Source organism: Staurois parvus, unplaced genomic scaffold, assembly GCF_062004578.1.
Source record: "Staurois parvus isolate SC_StPar_1 unplaced genomic scaffold, SC_StPar_1.0 ptg000812l, whole genome shotgun sequence".
Lineage (NCBI taxonomy): Eukaryota > Metazoa > Chordata > Amphibia > Anura > Ranidae > Staurois > Staurois parvus.
Window position 1 is genome coordinate 336710 of NW_028318608.1, and position 20690 is coordinate 357399.

At 42.9% G+C, this 20690-nt stretch overlaps 1 protein-coding gene across 1 annotated transcript in view; it reads left to right on the top strand.

Annotated features, from left to right (window-relative positions):
• LOC149444167 (kelch-like protein 4) overlaps window positions 1-20690 on the top strand; it is a 217033-nt gene that overhangs the window by 133352 nt on the left and 62991 nt on the right. Inside the window, exon 4 of the mRNA XM_089654865.1 lies at window positions 395-591. Within this exon, the coding sequence (XP_089510991.1) occupies window positions 395-591 (197 nt within the window). The remainder of the gene's footprint in view (window positions 1-394; window positions 592-20690) is intronic.

Sequence of the window (20690 nt, forward strand, 5' to 3'; positions counted from 1 at the left end):
AAAGGTAATGGATCCCGATTAGTTGAGGATGAACGTGTGAAGGTGAATCCATGACCTCAGATGTGAGATCTTCATTTTGGAATCTTCATCTTGACAATATTTATAAAGGCGACATAGATAGGCATCAGGGGTGGACTGACAACACATGGGGCCCCCGCGCATTAGGGGACCATGGGGCCCCTGTGTCCTTGCCCAAACTCAAAAAAAGCCTATGAAAAAGGTACCAGGGGCATCTCATGGGGCCCCCTACTGACCCCGGGCCCTCGGCTAATGCCCGAGTTTCCAAATGGTCAGTCCGCCCCTGATAGGCAATACAAGTGACTCTTTCCTGTGACTTCCCTCTCATCTCCTACGATCGGTTCTCACCGTGTGCTTCTAATGTCTCGTTCTTCAGGTATTTTAGAACTCAAGGAGGACACTATAGAGAGTCTGCTGGCGGCCGCCTGTCTCCTGCAGCTTTCTCAAGTCATAGAAGTCTGCTGCAACTTCCTAATGAAGCAGCTCCATCCGTCCAATTGCCTGGGAATCCGCTCGTTTGGGGACGCACAGGGATGCGTGGAGCTCCTGAGAGTGGCACACGGCTACACCATGGTAAGACATGCTTTTTCAGAGCGTATATAAAATTCCCCAGATCTCTTCAGATGGTCTGCACAAAATATTGTTCCCCGGGTTTTCATGCCACGCAACTGCAAATATATGGGAAGAATACAAAGAAAAAAAAAGAAAGAATCCAGGACTACATCTGGGGATTCCCCCGAATATTAAAGAAATGGTGTGGTGCCTCCTAGTTACAGCGTATGGGTTGGTGTCACCACAATACAGTAGCAACAAAAACAGAAGAAAAAGGCTTAGAAGCCAAACCGGCTACCGCCAAATAATTCATTGCAAATCTATTACAAAAACAGTATCGTCACATAAAAACCAGAGCTGCCTCTTAGTAAGACCTCATCTGGAATATGCAGTTCAGTTTTGGGCTCCAATTCACAAAAAGAACATTGGGGAACTGGAGAGAGAAGGGCAACCAAACAGATAAGAGGCATGGAGGAGATCAGCTATGAGGAAAGATTAGAGGAACTGAATGTATTCTCTACTGAGAAGAGGAGATTAAGGGGGGATATGATCACCATGTATAATACATAAGGGGGGGATATGATCACCATGTATAATACATAAGGGGGGATATGATCTCCTTGTATAATACATAAGGGGGGATATGATCTCCATGTAGAATACATAAGGGGGGGGATATGATCTCCATGTATAATACATAAGGGGGGATATGATCTCCATGTATAATACATAAGGGGGGATATGATCTCCATGTATAATACATAAGGGGGGGATATGATCTCCATGTATAATACATAAGGGGGGGATATGATCTCCATGTATAATACATAAGGAGGGATATGATCTCCATGTATAATACATAAGGGGGGATAGGATCTCCATGTATAATACATAAGGGGGGGATATGATCTCCATGTATAATACATAAGGGGGGATAGGATCTCCATGTATAATACATAAGGGGGGATATGATCTCCATGTATAATACATAAGGGGGGGATATGATCTCCATGTTTAATACATAAGGGGGGATATGATCTCCATGTATAATACATAAGGGGGGATATGATCTCCATGTATAATACATAAGGGGGGATATGATCTCCATGTATAATACATAAGGGGGGGATATGATCTCCATGTATAATACATAAGGGGGGATAGGATCTCCATGTATAATACATAAGGGGGGATAGGATCTCCATGTATAATACATAAGGGGGATATGATCTCCATGTTTAATACATAAGGGGGGATATGATCTCCATGTATAATACATATGGGGGGATATGATCACCATGTATAATACATAAGGGGGGGATATGATCACCATGTATAATACATAAGGGGGGATATGATCTCCTTGTATAATACATAAGGGGGGATATGATCTCCATGTATAATACATAAGGGGGGATATGATCTCCATGTAGAATACATAAGGGGGGGGATATGATCTCCATGTATAATACATAAGGGGGGATATGATCTCCATGTATAATACATAAGGGGGGATATGATCTCCATGTATAATACATAAGGGGGGGATATGATCTCCATGTATAATACATAAGGGGGGGATATGATCTCCATGTATAATACATAAGGAGGGATATGATCTCCATGTATAATACATAAGGGGGGATAGGATCTCCATGTATAATACATAAGGGGGGGATATGATCTCCATGTATAATACATAAGGGGGGATAGGATCTCCATGTATAATACATAAGGGGGGATATGATCTCCATGTATAATACATAAGGGGGGGATATGATCTCCATGTTTAATACATAAGGGGGGATATGATCTCCATGTATAATACATAAGGGGGGATATGATCTCCATGTATAATACATAAGGGGGGATATGATCTCCATGTATAATACATAAGGGGGGGATATGATCTCCATGTATAATACATAAGGGGGGATAGGATCTCCATGTATAATACATAAGGGGGGATAGGATCTCCATGTATAATACATAAGGGGGGGATATGATCTCCATGTTTAATACATAAGGGGGGATATGATCTCCATGTATAATACATAAGGGGGGGATATGATCCCCATGTATAATACATAAGGGGGGGATATGATCTCCCATGTATAATACATAAGGGGGGGATATGATCTCCATGTATAATACATAAGGGGGGATATGATCTCCATGTATAATACATAAGGGGGGGATATGATCCCCATGTATAATACATAAGGGGGGGATATGATCTCCATGTATAATACATAAGGGGGGATATGATCTCCATGTTTAATACATAAGGGGGACAGGATCTCCATGTATAATACATAAGGGGGGATATGATCTCCATGTATAATACATAAGGGGGGATATGATCTCCATGTAGAATACATAAGGGGGGGGATATGATCTCCATGTATAATACATAAGGGGGGATATGATCTCCATGTATAATACATAAGGGGGGATATGATCTCCATGTATAATACATAAGGGGGATATGATCTCCATGTTAATACATAAGGGGGGATATGATCTCCATGTATAATACATAAGGGGGGATATTATCTCCATGTATAATACATAAGGGGGGATATGATCTCCATGTATAATACATAAGGGGGGATATGATACACCATGTATAATACATAAGGGGGGATATGATCTCCATGTATAATACATAAGGGGGGACATGATCTCCATGTATAATACATAAGGGGGGATATGATCTCCATGTATAATACATAAGGGGGATATTATCTCCATGTATAATACATAAGGGGGATATGATTCTCCATGTAGAATACATATGGGGGGATATGATCTCCATGTAGAATACAATATGGGGTGGTATGATTCTCATGTATAATGCATAAGGGGTATATGATCTCATGTATAATACATAAGGGGGGATATGATCTTCATGTATAATACATAAGGGGGATATGATCTCCATGTATAATACATAAGGGGGGATATGATCTTCATGTATAATACATAAGGGGGGATATGATCTCCATGTATAATACATAATGGGGATATGATCTTCATGTATAATACATAAGGGGGGGGGGGGATATGATCTCCATGTATAATACATAAGGGGGGATATGATCTCCATGTATAATACATAAGGGGGGATATGATCTCCATGTATAATACATAAGGGGGATATGATCTCCATGTATAATACATAAGGGGGGATATGATCTCCATGTATAATACATAAGGGGGGGATATGATCTCCATGTATAATACATAATGGGGATATGATCTTCATGTATAATACATAAGGGGGGGGGGATATGATCTCCATGTATAATACATAGGGGGGCGGGAATATGATCTCCATGTATAATACATAAGGGGGGATATGATCTCCATGTTTAATACATAAGCGGGGATATGATCACCATGTATAATTCATAAGGGGGGATATGATCTCCATGTATAATTCATAAGGGGGATATGATCTCCATGTATAATACATAAGGGGGGGATATGATCTCTGTGTATAATACATAAGGGGGGATATGATCTCCATGTATAATACATAAGGGGGATATGATCACCATGTATAATACATAAGGGGGGATATGATCTCCATGTATAATACATAAGGGGGGATATGATCTCCATGTATAATACATAAGGGGGGATATGATCTCCATGTATAATACATAAGGGGGGATATGATCTCCATGTTTAATACATAAGGGGGACAGGATCTCCATGTATAATACATAAGGGGGGATATGATCTCCATGTATAATACATAAGGGGGGATATGATCTCCATGTAGAATACATAAGGGGGGAGATATGATCTCCATGTATAATACATAAGGGGGGATATGATCTCCATGTATAATACATAAGGGGGGATATGATCTCCATGTATAATACATAAGGGGGATATGATCTCCATGTTTAATACATAAGGGGGGATATGATCTCCATGTATAATACATAAGGGGGGATATTATCTCCATGTATAATACATAAGGGGGGATATGATCTCCATGTATAATACATAAGGGGGGATATGATCACCATGTATAATACATAAGGGGGGATATGATCTCCATGTATAATACATAAGGGGGGACATGATCTCCATGTATAATACATAAGGGGGGATATGATCTCCATGTATAATACATAAGGGGGATATTATCTCCATGTATAATACATAAGGGGGGATATGATCTCCATGTAGAATACATATGGGGGGATATGATCTCCATGTAGAATACATATGGGGTGCTATGATCTCCATGTATAATGCATAAGGGGTATATGATCTCCATGTATAATACATAAGGGGGGATATGATCTTCATGTATAATACATAAGGGGGATATGATCTCCATGTATAATACATAAGGGGGGATATGATCTCCATGTATAATACATAAGGGGGGATATGATCTCCATGTATAATACATAATGGGGATATGATCTTCATGTATAATACATAAGGGGGGGGGGGGGATATGATCTCCATGTATAATACATAAGGGGGGATATGATCTCCATGTATAATACATAAGGGGGGATATGATCTCCATGTATAATACATAAGGGGGATATGATCTCCATGTATAATACATAAGGGGGGATATGATCTCCATGTATAATACATAATGGGGATATGATCTTCATGTATAATACATAAGGGGGGGGGGATATGATCTCCATGTATAATACATAGGGGGGGGGGGAATATGATCTCCATGTATAATACATAAGGGGGGATATGATCTCCATGTTTAATACATAAGCGGGGATATGATCACCATGTATAATTCATAAGGGGGGATATGATCTCCATGTATAATACATAAGGGGGGGATATGATCTCTGTGTATAATACATAAGGGGGGATATGATCTCCATGTATAATACATAAGGGGGATATGATCACCATGTATAATACATAAGGGGGGATATGATCTCCATGTATAATACATAAGGGGGGGGATATGATCTCCATGTATAATACATAAGGGGGGATATGATCTCCATGTATAATACATAAGGGGGGATATGATCTCCATGTATAATACATAAGGGGGGATATGATCTCCATGTATAATACATAAGGGGGGATATGATCTCCATGTATAATACATAAGGGGGGGATATGATCTCCATGTATAATACATAAGGGGGGATATGATCTCCATGTATAATACATAAGGGGGGGATATGATCTCCATGTATAATACATAAGGGGGGATATGATCACCATGTATAATACATAAGGGGGGATATGATCACCATGTATAATACATAAGGGGGATATGATCTCCATGTATAATACATAAGGGGGGATATGATCTCCATGTATAATACATAAGGGGGGATATGATCTCCATGTATAATACATAAGGGGGGATATGATCACCATGTATAATACATAAGGGGGGATATGATCTCCATGTATAATACATAAGGGGGGATATGATCTCCATGTATAATACATAAGGGGGGATATGATCTCCATGTATAATACATAAGGGGGGATATGATCACCATGTATAATACATAAGGGGGGATATGATCTCCATGTATAATACATAAGGGGGGATATGATCTCCATGTATAATACATAAGGGGGGATATGATCTCCACGTATAATACATAAGGGGGGATATGATCTCCATGTATAATACATAAGGGGGGATATGATCTCCACGTATAATACATAAGGGGGGATATGATCTCCATGTATAATACATAAGGGGGGGATATGATCTCCATGTATAATACATAAGGGGGGATATGATCTCCATGTATAATACATAAGGGGGGATATGATCTCCACGTATAATACATAAGGGGGATATGATCTCCATGTATAATACATAAGGGGGGATATGATCTCCATGTATAATACATAAGGGGGGATATGATCTCCATGTATAATACATAATGGGGATATGATCTTCATGTATAATACATAAGGGGGGGGGATATGATCTCCATGTATAATACATAGGGGGGGGGGAATATGATCTCCATGTATAATACATAAGGGGGGATATGATCTCCATGTATAATACATAAGGGGGGATATGATCTCCATGTATAATACATAAGGGGGGATATGCTCTCCATGTATAAATACATAAGGGGGGATATGATCTCCATGTATTATACATAAGGGGGGATATGATCTCCATGTATAATACATAAGGGGGGATATGATCTCCATGTATAATACATAAGGGGGGATATGATCTCCACGTATAATACATAAGGGGGGATATGATCTCCATGTATAATACATAAGGGGGGATATGATCTCCATGTATAATACATAAGGGGGGATATGATCTCCATGTATAATACATAAGGGGGGATATGCTCTCCATGTATAAATACATAAGGGGGGATATGATCTCCATGTATAATACATAAGGGGGGATATGATCTCCACGTATAATACATAAGGGGGGATATGATCTCCATGTATAATACATAAGGGGGGATATGATCTCCATGTATAATACATAAGGGGGGGATATGATCTCCATGTATAATACATAAGGGGGGGGATATGATCTCCATGTATAATACATAAGGGGGGATATGATCTCCATGTATAATACATAAGGGGGGGGGATATGCTCTCCATGTATAAATACATCAGTGGTTCATATAGTGAACTCGGTGTAGTTATTCCCCCTGAGGTCATCACAGAGGACAAGGGATTTGCTCTATACATCTGGAGGAAAAGAAATGTAATCTCCAAACACGGAAAGGTTTCTTCACAGTAAGAGCTGTGAGAATGTGGAATAGACTCCCTCAACAGTTGGTTGTGGCCAGCTCAGTAGATTGCTGTAGGAAAGTCCTGGATTCTTTCTTGGATACACAGAATATAACTGGATACTAACCAGGGGTGGACTGGCAACTCATGGGGCCCCTCTGTCCTTGCCCACACTCAAAGCACACCCAAAAAAGCCTATAAAAGGTACCAGGGGCATTTCATGGGGGCCCCCTACTGACCCCGGGCCGTCAGGCAGTGTCCGAGTGCTCGAATGGTCAGTCTGCCCCTGGTGTCAAGTCAACTAGACTCCCTCCAGAGTTGGTTGTGGCCAGCTCAGTGGATTGCTGTAGGAAAGTCCTGGATCCTTTCTTGGATACACAGAATATAACTGGATATAACATTTATAGGGAAAGTTGATCCAGGGAATATCCGATTGCCTCTCGGGGGATCAGGAAGGAATTTTTTCCCTGCGGGAACAAATTGGATCGTGCTTTGCTGGGTTTTTTTGCCTTCCTCTGGATCAACTGTGGGTGTAGGATTATAACTTTTTTTTTTTCTTTGGTTGAAGTGGATGGACTTTTGTCTTTTTTCAGCCAGACTAACTATGTAACCCCCCACCAGACCCTTTGGCACCTAGCCCCACCTCCCAGTTCATCAGTAGGCTGAGAACCACCCTCCCATCTAGACCCCCCCCCCCCCACCTTGCTATGTACCGTACGCAATGCAGAGGATGGCAACCCCAGAAGAGGAGGCTCAACAATCTGTATGAACCCCCAATGGGGCACTCAAGTATCATTTTTCCCAGGGTGGCCCCCTGCTGGTGCGAAAATAGAAGTGTACCCAGATGCACCTAAACCTCCAACCCTGTCTAAAGTCCATCTACTATGGATAGACACCAACTGTGCTGCAGTGAAGATGGACCCTCAGCTGTATGGATGTGTAGCCTGGACGGTGTATAGCCCGTGTGTACAGACAGCATCACTCATGTAGGTGCCGACCACAGGAGTAGCAGCACAATGCGGCGAGCGATGCAGTCTGTGACAATGGGGTCTCTTGTTGGTACCAGAAACTGCGGCTCACTGCAGTGTTGGCGGTCCGGCCTCTGTGCAGGATGTATCCAGATTCAGGGTGTAACCCAAAAATAACAGCTGATGTGACCAAAGTTTGTGAAGACCCCAGAAGGTCCGTTCAGTAGCCACAGTTGCTGACAAATCTACCTCCATCCATACATACACTCTATTGCCAAAAGTATTGGCCCCGCCCCCCAGATTCTGAGTGTTCCAGTTTTAGTAAATCCCCCTCCCCCTTGTATGTTACTGCAAAGCTCAGCTCTGCAGGGCAAGCGTGCCAATTGGTGAAGTGGCCATGCTATCCAAGGACAATTGGCGGTTCCGGTACTTTTCGCATGAAATCCCACATGAAAGAAAAATATATTTGAAATACATTTTTAAAATATTCTTCTAAAATACATTGACATGTATTTGAAATACCTCAATTTTGGCCGTATTCAATATATTTCGATATATATTTAAAAAAAAAAAAATATATATATATATATATATACACACACTGCGTGTTGAAAGGCATTTTTATTACAAAATATATGGAAAATATTTTTTAAAATACATTTCAAATATGCTGTATGTCTAAAAATACAAAATCTACATTTTTGCATTTACAAATATATGTAAAAATATACGTTAAAATGACTTTTTTATATTTATATTGGAAATACTACAATTTTGGCCATATTTATTTTTTATATATATATATATATATATATATATATAAAAAAACACATTTCAACATACAGTATATATACACACACATATATATATATATATACATAATACACACATACAGTTGCAAGAAAAAGTATGTGAACCCCTTGGGATTACGTGGAGTTTTGCATGAATTGGGCATACAATGCGCTCTGAACGTCATCTAAGTCACAACAATAGAAGAACACAGTCTGCTGAACATAATACTACACAAACATTACATGTTGCCATGGTTTAATTGCACATAACATGTAAACATTCACAGTGCAGGGAGGAAAAAGTATGTGAACCTTTGGACTTTATAACTGGTTGACCATCCTTTGGCAGCAATAACCTCAACCAAACGTTTCCTGTAGTTGCAGATCAGACCTGCACAACGATCTGGAGTCATTTTGGACCACTCCTCTTCACAAAACTGTTTCAGTGTAGCAATATTCTTGGGATGTCTGGTGTGAATCGCTCTCTTAAGGTCATGCCACAGCATTTCAATGGGGTTGAGGTCAGGACTCTGACTGGGCCACTCCAGAAGGCGTATTCTGTGCTGTTGCAGCCATTGTTTTGTTGAATGACTTGTATGCTTTGGGTCATTGTCCTGTTGCATCACCCATCCTCTGCGGAGCTTCAGTTGGCGGACAGATGGTCGTACGTTTTCCTGCAAAATGTCTTGATAAACTCTGGAATTCATTTTCCCATCAATGACAACAATCTGTCCAGGCCCTGAGGCAGCAAAGCAGCCCCAAACCATGATGCTCCCTCCGCCATGTTTCACAGTGGGGATGAGGTTTTGATGTTGGTGTGCTGTGCCTTTTTTTCTCCACACATAGTGTTGTGTGTTCTTCCCAAACAACTCAATCTTGGTTTCATCTGTCCACAGTATATTCTGCCAGTAGTGCTGTGGAACATCCAGGTGCTCTTTTGCAAACTTGAAACGTCCTGCAATATTCTTTTTGCACAGCAATGGCTTCCTCCGTGGTGTCCTCCCATGTACTCCATTCTTGTTTAAATGTTTTCCTTATTGTAGATGTGTCAACAAAAATGTTAGCATGTGCCAGAGATTTCTGTAGGTCTTTAGCTGACACTCTGGGATTCTTCTTTACCTCATGCAGCATTCTGCGCTGTGCTCTTGCAGTCATTTTTACAGGACGACCACGCCTAGGGAGAGTAGCAACAGTGCTAAACTTTCTCCATTTGTAGACAGTCTGTCTTACCGTGGACACATGAACATCAAGGCTCAAGGAGATACTTTTGTAACCCTTTCCAGCTTCATGCAAGTCAACAATTCTTGATGGTAGGTCTTCTGAGAGCTCTTTTCTGCGAGGCATGGTTCACATCAGACAGTGCTTCTTGAAACCAGTAAACCCAAAACAGGTGTCAGCAACACATCCAATATCATCACACTGATTGGAGTCAAGGTTGGCTCACTCCTGGCTCCAATTAGCTCTGGGAGAAGTCATTAAGCTAGGGCCTCACATACTTTTTCCTCCCTGCACTGTGAATGTTTACATGTTATGTGCAATTAAACCATGGCAACATCTAATGTTTGTGTAGTATTATGTTCAGCAGACTGTGTTCTTCTATTGTTGTGACTTAGATGACGTTCAGAGCACATTTTATGCCCAATTCATGCAAAACTCCACGTAATCCCAAGGGGTTCACATACTTTTTCTTGCAACTGTATATGTGTGTGTGTATATATAAAAATATATTTTGAAATATATTGAATCGGCCAAAATTATAGTATTTCAAATATTTGTCAATATATTTGGGAAGAATATTTTTAAAATAGACTTGAAATGTATTTTCCCTCCATGTGGGATACGGCTGTTGAAAGCGTCTTCTGGATAAACGGCGTCCGCGAATCTTCAGATCTCTTCCTGTCATGAAACTTTTTTTTTTCCCCCCAAAACACAAACACTGATGGTCTTTCGGGATGCATTCCGTCGCTCTCAGCGGCCAGTCAGGAAGTCCGAAGAATGAAAATATCTTCTTGTCACAGAGAAGCGCCTGGACGGGGAGATAAGGGGCAGGATGTTGTTGGAAAGCATCTCATTGGAGGCCGTGCTCTGGGATTGGTCGGAATGCTTGATGGTGTTTTTTAGTCCAGTGGAAGCGAGACTTTGATTAACCGAATCTCGCCGTTTCCTGTTTACTGAACCGCAAATCTCCCGGCCAGGGAAATCGATTTATTTCCTTTTCTTCGCTAACCGCTGTCAATGCCGAGGATACACCGACAGGCCTGGGCGGTTCGATTCGCTCCAAAATAGAACAAAATTTTCATTATTTGGAAATTCGGATGTTTTTGAATTTTACAATAGTAGCAAATTTAAAAAATTCAAAATATTGAAACAAAATTTTGTTCGAAATCACAAAGGAACCAAATCAAATTCAAAACAAATTAAAAAACGAAATCGAAGAAAAAAATGTGAAATGTGAAACATGTTGCTGACTATCGCTGATTTCCTTCAAAGACTGTGTATTAGTGTAGCCGTCATTAGAAACTCGGATTTTGAAAAGAATAGAATAAAACAATAGAATAGAAAATAAAATAATTGAAAAGAAAGGAACATAAATAGAAAAAAGAATAGAACAGAAAAAAAATAGAATAGAATAAAAAGAATATAGCCATCTTTAGAAATTCTAATTTTGAAAAGAATAGAATAGAATAAAACAATAGAATAGAACAGAAAATAAAATAATTGAATCGAAAGGAATATAAATAGATAAAGATTAGAACAGAAAAAATAGAATAGAATAAAAAGAATGTAGCCGTCTTTAGAAATTCGAATTTTGAATAGAATAGAATAAAACAATAGAACAGAAAATAAAATAATTGAAAAAAAAAGGAATATAAATAGAAAAAGAATAGAACAGAAAAAAAATAGAATAGAATAAAAAGAATGTAGCCGTCTTTAGAAATTTGGATTTTGAAAAGAATAGAATAAAACAATAGAACAGAAAATAAAATAATTGAAAAAAAAAGGAATATAAATAGAAAAAGAATAGAACAGAAAAAAAATAGAATGGAATAGAATACAAATAATATAGCCGTCTTCCAAAATTCAAATTTCAAATAGAATAAAAGGAAAAAAATATAGCTGTCTTAAAATTTTAATTTTGAATGGAATAGAATAGAATTGAATGAATATAGCCATCTTCTGACATTTCAAATTTTGAATGGAATAGAACAGAATAGAACAGAAAATAAAAGGATAGAAAGGAATATAATAGAAAAGAATAGAATAGAAAATATTAGAATAGAAAATAATAGAATAGAGAGAATACAGCCATCTTCTGAAATTCAAATTTCAAATTTAATAGAAGAAAATAGAAAAAAATATAGCTGTCTCTCAAAATTCGAATTTCGATTGGAATAGAATAGAATGAATATAGTCTTCTGATATTTTGAATTTTGAAAAAATAGAACAGAACAAAAAATAAAAGAATAGAAAGGAATATAATAGAGAAGAATAGAATAGACTAGAAAATAATAGAAAAGAATAGAATAAAGAGAATATAACCATCTTCTGAAATTCAAATTTCAAATATAATAGAATTAAAAAGAAAAAAAAAAACCATAGCTGTCTTTTGAAATTCGAATTTCAAATGCAATAGAATAGAATTTAATGAATATAGCCGTCTCCTGACATTTCGAAGTTTTGAAAAGAATAGAACAGAAAATAAAAGAATAGAAAGGAATATAATAGAAAAGAATAGAATATAAAATAATAGAATAGAAAAGAATAGAATAAAGAGAATATAGCCGTCTTCCAAAATTCAAATTTCAAATAGAATAGAATAAAAAAGAAAAAAAAAATTGCTTTTTTTTTAAATTTAAATTGAGAAAAGAATAGAATAGAATAGAAAAGAAAAGAATAAAACCGAATAGAATATAACATAGAAGAATAGAATAGAATATAGCCGTCTTCCGAAATTCGACTGAATGAAATAGATTAGAATCCAAAATATAAGAATAGAATAGAATAGAAAGAAAAAGAATAATAGATATTTACAAAATCTCACCAAACTCTGCCGCCGGAAATCGCCGCATTCGTCTGAGTGGAGCCGGAATTTTTCAGTCATTGAATAATTGTGTTTTCTTTTTTGTTAGTAAATGATAACAGAGATATTCGATGCGTCCGTCTTGGACGCACATCGTTGTCAGCGCGGCTCTGCAACACCCGGCGCTCTTCTCTCCGCCGTTCCTCTGAGCCGCGATTATTGAAGCTCCTCTCTGATCGCGGCGCCCGAGCCTTTCAAGCCTCCCATTGGAGCGTTGGGGGAACATTGTTTCCGACTCCGGAAATGTCAGCGGGATAAAACCGCGGGAAGTGAAATATCATGACATTTGAGAGATCGCAGGAGGCGGCGCTCCTCTTTCTTGCTCGGCCTGCGGAAAGTGCGGCAAAATCCTTTTCATTGCCATTTTATCGCTGACTTAAGAGGGATATCACACGGAGCGCGAGGTCCCCGAGCGAGCTCCGCCCCCCCCCCCCCGAGATTTCCGATCTTGTTTATGACCCGGAATGGAGGGATGACCCCCCCGACTCCTCCCCCCCCCACCGCCGTCACATGACGGGTTCCATTAAACTGCGATGCCGGGTCCACGGAACTGTCATGGAGGCCACGTGACCATTCAAAGGAACGATCCGCTTTACAACACGAACGTTCCTCGGCACTCAGTCCAGCGAATCAACACAGAATAAACAGGATGTAGAATATTTCCTGCATCTAAATGTATCTGAGCCCCTCTCAGTATATACTGTGTATATATATGTACACTATATTGCCAAAAGTATTGTCCCCGCCCTCTCAATCATGTGATTCAGGTGTTCCAATCCCCTCCATATCATGTGATTCAGGTGTACCAATCCCCTCCATATCATGTGATTCAGGTGTTCCAATCCCCTCCCAATCATGTGATTCAGGTGTACCAATCCCCTCCATATCATGTGATTCAGGTGTACCAATCCCCTCCATATCATGTGATTCAGGTGTTCCAATCCCCTCCATATCATGTGATTCAGGTGTTCCAATCCCCTCCCAATCATGTGATTCAGGTGTTCCAATCCCCTCCATATCAAGTGATTCAGGTGTTCCAATCCCCTCCATATCATGTGATTCAGGTGTTCCAATCCCCTCCATATCATGTGATTCAGGTGTTCCAATCCCCTCCATATCATGTGATTCAGGTTTTCCAATCCCCTCCATATCATGTGATTCAGGTGTTCCAATCCCCTCCATATCATGTGTTTCAGGTGTTCCAATCCCCTCCATATCATGTGATTCAGGTGTTCCAATCCCCTCCATATCATGTGTTTCAGGTGTTCCAATCCGATCCATATCATGTGTTTCAGGTGTTCCAATCCCCTCCATATCATGTGTTTCAGGTGTTCCAATCCCCTCCATATCATGTGATTCAGGTGTTCCAATCCTCTCCATATCATATGATTCAGGTGTTCCAAACCCCTCCAACTCATGTGATTAAGGTGTTCCAATCCCCTCCAAATCATGTGATTCAGGTGTTCCAATCCCCTCCATATCATGTGATTCAGGTGTTCCAATCCCCTCCCGTTGTGACCTGACATCTCACCCCCTGCATGGCATGGCTGTTCCTGGGGCTGCAGGAGGGATGAGGACGGGGGACACTCTGCTTGGATGGATGACAGCTCACAAGTAAGAACTTCTCCGTGGCCCCAGACTACGGATCTCTGTGCAGGGACACCCCCCTGTGATGGTGTCTCCCGGTGTGGCCCGCACCCCCCTAGTGATGCCACTGGCCAGCCCTCCAAATCATGTGATTCAGGTGTTCCAATCCCCTCCAAATCATGTGATTCAGGTGTTCCAATCCCCTCGCAATCATGTGATTCAGGTGTTCCAATCCCCTCCATATCATGTGATTCAGGTGTTCCAATCCCCTCCATATCATGTGATTCAGGTGTTCCAATCCCCTCCATGGACACAGGTGTATACAATCATCCCCTAGGCATGCAGACGGCTTCTACAAACATTGGTGAAAGAATGGGTCGCTCTCAGGAGCTCAGTGACTCCAAGCGTGGTCCCGTGATAGGTGGCCACCTGGGCAATAAGTCCATCCGTGACATTTCCTGGCTACTAAATATTCCACGCTCAACTGTTAGTGGGATTATAACAAAGTGGAAGCAACTGGGAACAACAGCCACTCAGCCACCAAGTGGTAGGCCACGTCACATGACAGGGCGGGGTCAGCGCATGCTGAAGCACACAGTGCGCAGAAGTCACCAACTGTCTGCAGAGTCAATAGCTAAAGACCTCCAAACTTGGTGTGGCCTTCAGATGAGCCCAACAACAGTGCGTAGAGAGCTTCATGGAATGGGTTTCCATGGCCGAGCAGCTGCATCCAAGCCTTCCATGACCAAGTGCAATGCAAAGTGTCGGATTCCGTGGTGTAAAGCACGCTGCCACTGGACTCTAGAGCAGAGGAGACATGTTCTCTGGAGTGACCAATCATGCTTCTCTGTCTTGCAATCCAATGGACGTGTCTGGGTTTGGCAGTTGCCAGGAGAACGGTATTTGCCTGACTGCATTGTGCCAAGTGTAAAGTTTGGTGGAGGGGGGATTATGGTGTGGGGTTGTTTTTCAGGGGTTGGGCTTGGCCCCCTAGTTCCAGTGAAGGGAACTCTTATGGCGACATTTTGGACAATTTCATGCTCTCAACTTTGTGGGAAGAGTTTGGGGATGGCCCCTTCCCGTTCCAACATGACTGCGCCCCAGTGCACAAAGCAAGGTCCATAAAGACATGGAGGAGCCAGTTTGGGGTGGAGGAACTTGACTGTCCTGCACAGAGTCCTGACCTCAACCCCATAGAACACCTTTGGGATGAATTAGAGCGGAGACTGCGAGCCAGGCCTCCTCCCCCGACATCAGTGCCTGACCTGACAAATGTGCTTCTGGAAGAATGGTCCAACCTTCCCATAGACACCCTCCTAAACCTTGTGGACGGCCTTCCCAGAAGAGTTGAAGCTGTTATAGCTGCAAAGGGCGGGGCCAACTCAATATTGAACCCTACGGACTAAGACTGGGGGGCCATTAAAGGTCATGTGCGTGGAAAGGGCGGGGCCAACTCAATATTGAACCCTACGGGCTAAGACTGGGGGGCCATTAAAGGTCATGTGCGTGGAAAGGGCGGGGCCAACTCAATATTGAACCCTACGGACTAAGACTGGGGGGACATTAAAGGTCATGTGCGTGGAAAGGGCGGGGCCAACTCAATATTGAACCCTACGGACTAAGACTGGGGGGCCATTAAAGGTCATGTGCGTGGAAAGGGCGGGGCCAACTAAATATTGAACCCTACAGACTAAGACTGGGGGGCCATTAAAGATCATGTGCGTGGAAAGGGCGGGGCCAACTAAATATTGAACCCTACAGACTAAGACTGGGGGGCCATTAAAGGTCATGTGTGTGGGAAGGCCGGCCGACCAATACTGCGGGCAATATAGTGTATGTATGTGGACATATTTTACTCTATTCTATTCTATTCTAAACAGAAGTTCAGTATGGGGGCACTCTGGCCTCACCCAGGCCAGTAGAGAGCAGAGCTGGGTCACCCGCTGAGTTCAGCAACAGCCAGGCACCAAATCATATGCAGGATAAAGGTCAGAGGAAAGCAGAGATTGGCAACGTTCAGGCAACGTGGAGCTGTCACATCCCTGGTGATGGAGCCTGACATGGAGAGGAAGGCGATCTCTTACACCTGGTAAAGTGACAGGAGGCAGGAGAGCCTGGCAGTTCTGGTGATGGATGGGAAGTCTGTGTGCACTCGGATGCAGACTGATTCGTGATGCAGGGCAGCAGGCACAGCAGGCTGGTGGACAGGCAGCAAGCACTTGGCAGGCTGGCAGGTCACAGGCATCAGGCACTTGGCAGGTCACAGGCATCAGGCACTTGGCAGGCTGGCAGGTCACAGGCATCAGGCACTTGGCAGGTCACAGGCATCAGGCACTTGGCAGGCTGGCAGGTCACAGGCATCAGGCACTTGGCAGGTCACAGGCATCAGGCACTTGGCAGGTCACAGGCATCAGGCACTTGGCAGGTCACAGGCATCAGGCACTTGGCAGGCTGGCAGGTCACAGGCAGGAGGCACTTGGCAGGTCACAGGCATCAGGCACTTGGCAGGTCACAGGCATCAGGCACTTGGCAGGTCACAGGCATCAGGCACTTGGCAGGCTGGCAGGTCACAGGCAGGAGGCACTTGGCAGGAACAGAGCAGCGGGCAGAAGAGTAGTCAGGTTTAGACTGGGATTGGCAACTGTAAGCAGACCGAAGGATCAGGCAGAGACATGGTCACAGAGCAAGCCGGGGATCAGTTCAAGCCAGGGGCGGACTGACTATTTGGAAACTCAGGCACTGCCCGAAGGCCCGGGGTCAGTAGGGGGCCCCATGAGATGCCCCTGGTACCTGTTTTATAGGCTTTTTTGAGTTTGGGCAAGGACACAGGGGCCCCATGATCCCCTATTGCCCGGGGGCCCCATGAGTTGTCAGTCCTCCCCTGGTTCAAGTGTGATCAGATGGATCAAGTTGACAACAGGAGACCAAGTGCAGCAACAAGGTTTTTGGCAGGCAGCAAGCAGAGAGATATCAGACAGTTGAGGTGGTCAATGGGAAGGCAGTTGACTATTCTCTTGTGTCCAGCTTTATATTTTTAACAGTATTTAACTGCCTTCTAATCGGCCACCTGAACTGTCTGATATCTGCTTGCCACCTGCCAAGACCTCTGCATGAACGTGACTCTCTTGTCTCCAACTTGTATTTAACTGCCTTCTCATCGCCCACCTCAACTGTCTGATATCTCTCTGCTTGCCACCTGCCAAGACCTCTTCTTTGACTTAACTACTTTCGTCTCCAGCTTGTATTTAAGTTGAAGAAGAGGTCTCGGCAGGTGGAAAGCAAAGAGATATCAGACAGTTGAGGTGGGCAATGAGTAGGTAGTGAACTACGAGTTGGAGACAAGAGAATAGTCAACTTCAAGCAAGGTTCTTGGAAGGCAGCAAGCAGAGATATCAGACAGTGCAGGTGGGCAATGGGTAGGCAGTTAAATACAAGTTGGAGACAAGAGAGTCACGTTCATGCAGAGGTCTTGGCAGGTGGCAAGCAGATATCAGACAGTTGAGGTGAGCAATGGGTAGGCAGTTAACTACGAGCTGGAGGCAAGAGAGTCACGTTCATGCAGAGGTCTTGGCAGGTGGCAAGCAGATATCAGACAGTTCAGGTGGGCAATGGGTAGACAGTTAAATACAAGTTGGAGACAAAAGAGTCACGTTCATGCAGAAGTCTAGGTAGGTGGCAAGCGGATATCAGACAGTTCAAGTGGGCAATGGGTAGGCAGTTAACTATGTGCTGAAGGCAAGAAACTCACGTTCATGCAGAGGTCTAGGCAGGTGGTAAGCAGAGATATCAGACAGTTGAAGTGGGCAATGAGTAGGTAGTGAACTACGAGTTGGAGACAAGAGAGTAGTCAACTTCAAGCAAGGTTCTTGGAAGGCAGCAAGCATAGAGATATCAGACAGTTGAGGTGGGCAATGGGTAGGCAGTTAAATACAAGTTGGAGACAAGAGAGTCACGTTCATGCAGAGGTCTTGGCAGGTGGCAAGCAGATATCAGACAGTTGAGGTTAACTACGAGCTGGAGACAAGAGAGTCACATTCATGCAGAGGTCTTGGCAGGTGGCAAGCAGATATCAGACAGTTCAGGTGGGCAATGGGTAGGCAGTTAACTATGAACCAAGACACTCATGTTCATGCAGAGGTCTAGGCAGGTGGTAAGCAGATATCAGACAGTTCAGGTGGACAATGAGTAGGTAGTGAACTACAAGCCGGAGACAAGAGAGTAGTCAACATCAAGCAAGGTTCTTGGCAGGCAGCAAGCAGAGAGATATCAGACAGTTGAGGTGGGCAATGGGTAGGCAGTTAACGAGCCGGAGACAAGAGAGTAGTCCCATTCAAGCAGAGGTCCTGGCAGGCAGCCATCAAAGGGTGGTTAGACTGGCCAGGCCGGCAACAAAGAAGGCAGAAAACTAGAATCGTAATAGTGATCTAGCCCTGGCTCACTGGTGGCTGGTTAGAAGATACAACATGGGCCATGTCAAGAGAGGAAGCCCTCAATACCCTCCTGGTCAGAGGACACACCCTTCATTATTTCAGTGAATTCTGGAAGTCCTGACAGGGATTCTGGAGACCAAGGCAAGGATTCTGGAGACCACGGCTGGGATTGTGAGCGTACTTCAACTGGCAGGAGTAAAACTGGAAAGCGGACATGGAACAGACTTCGAGCAGGAGTTAGCTGACACCAAGAGGTCTATTTATATTTAAAAAAATTGTTGGACCGATGTCACAAACATTCGCCCAACCACGGCGAATTCTGACCATATTTTGCCCAATCAGTTGATTCCTCTGATTGGCAGCTCCATCTAGTGGCCACAATGTGGTATTCTCCACCACAAAGAGAACTCCAATGGGGAGGTTCATTGAAGTGAGGATTTCCCTCATTTGGGACCTGCTTCTTCTCAGTTCCTGGTGCATCTAGGTCACAGGAATTGAAGTGAAATCTTCCTAAGGGGGTACGGGTAGCAAAAAAATAAAAAATAAAACCCACACATGAGGCTTAACCCGTCCTTACTCTACAAAAAACAAAAAAAATGGCTTTAGATATACTTTGAGTTATCCAAAACCTGTACACGGAGGAGACCCTTGACTTGACCCAGAGCACCCTGAGGCCTCCAAACCCCTGGTACCCAACCTGCTGCCCGAGGGTCGCGTGTGGCCCTTTTGTGCTTGAAGCGTGGCCCTTGGACCCCAACAATCAGTAGAGGGAGCATTGATTTGTAAATGGGCCTATAGCATGACATCAGAACACTGCAGTACCGGGGGTCTCCAAACAAGGGGTCAGTTTGCTGTACTTCAGACTTTAGAGGGGGCTGGGCTGTGGCCAGTAGAAAATGTCCTGGTGTCAGTGTGAATAAACAATGTCACATCTTTAGTGGGAGGAATAGTGCCCCATCATTGGTGTCAGTGGGAGGAATAGTGTCCCATCATTGGTGTCAGTGGGAGGAATGGTGCCCCATCATTGGTGTCAGTGGGAGGAATAGTGCCCCATCATTCGTATCAGTGGGAGGAATAGTGCCCCATCATTAGTGTCAATGGGGGGAATAGTGTCCCATCATTGGTGTCAGTGGGAGGAACAGTGTCCCATCATTGGTGTCAGTGGGAGGAACAGTGTCCCATCATTGGTGTCAGTGGGAGGAATAGTGCCCCATCATTGGTGTCAGTGGGAGGAATAGTGCCCCATCATTGATGTCAGTGGAAGGAATAGTGCGCCATCATTGGTGTCAGTGGTAATAATTACATCCCCATTGTTTGTGTCAGTGGGAGGAATAGCGTCTCAAGGGCCAGATAAAGGCGAGCAAAGGGCCGAAGTGGCCCCTGGACCTCATTTTGAAGACCACTGCTGTAGTAGAACGTTTCTGGCCAATTCCTCTTCAGTCTGCAACATTTTTCTGGAGCATTAAATGTAATAAAAATAAAAATTGTCTGAAGTAAACCT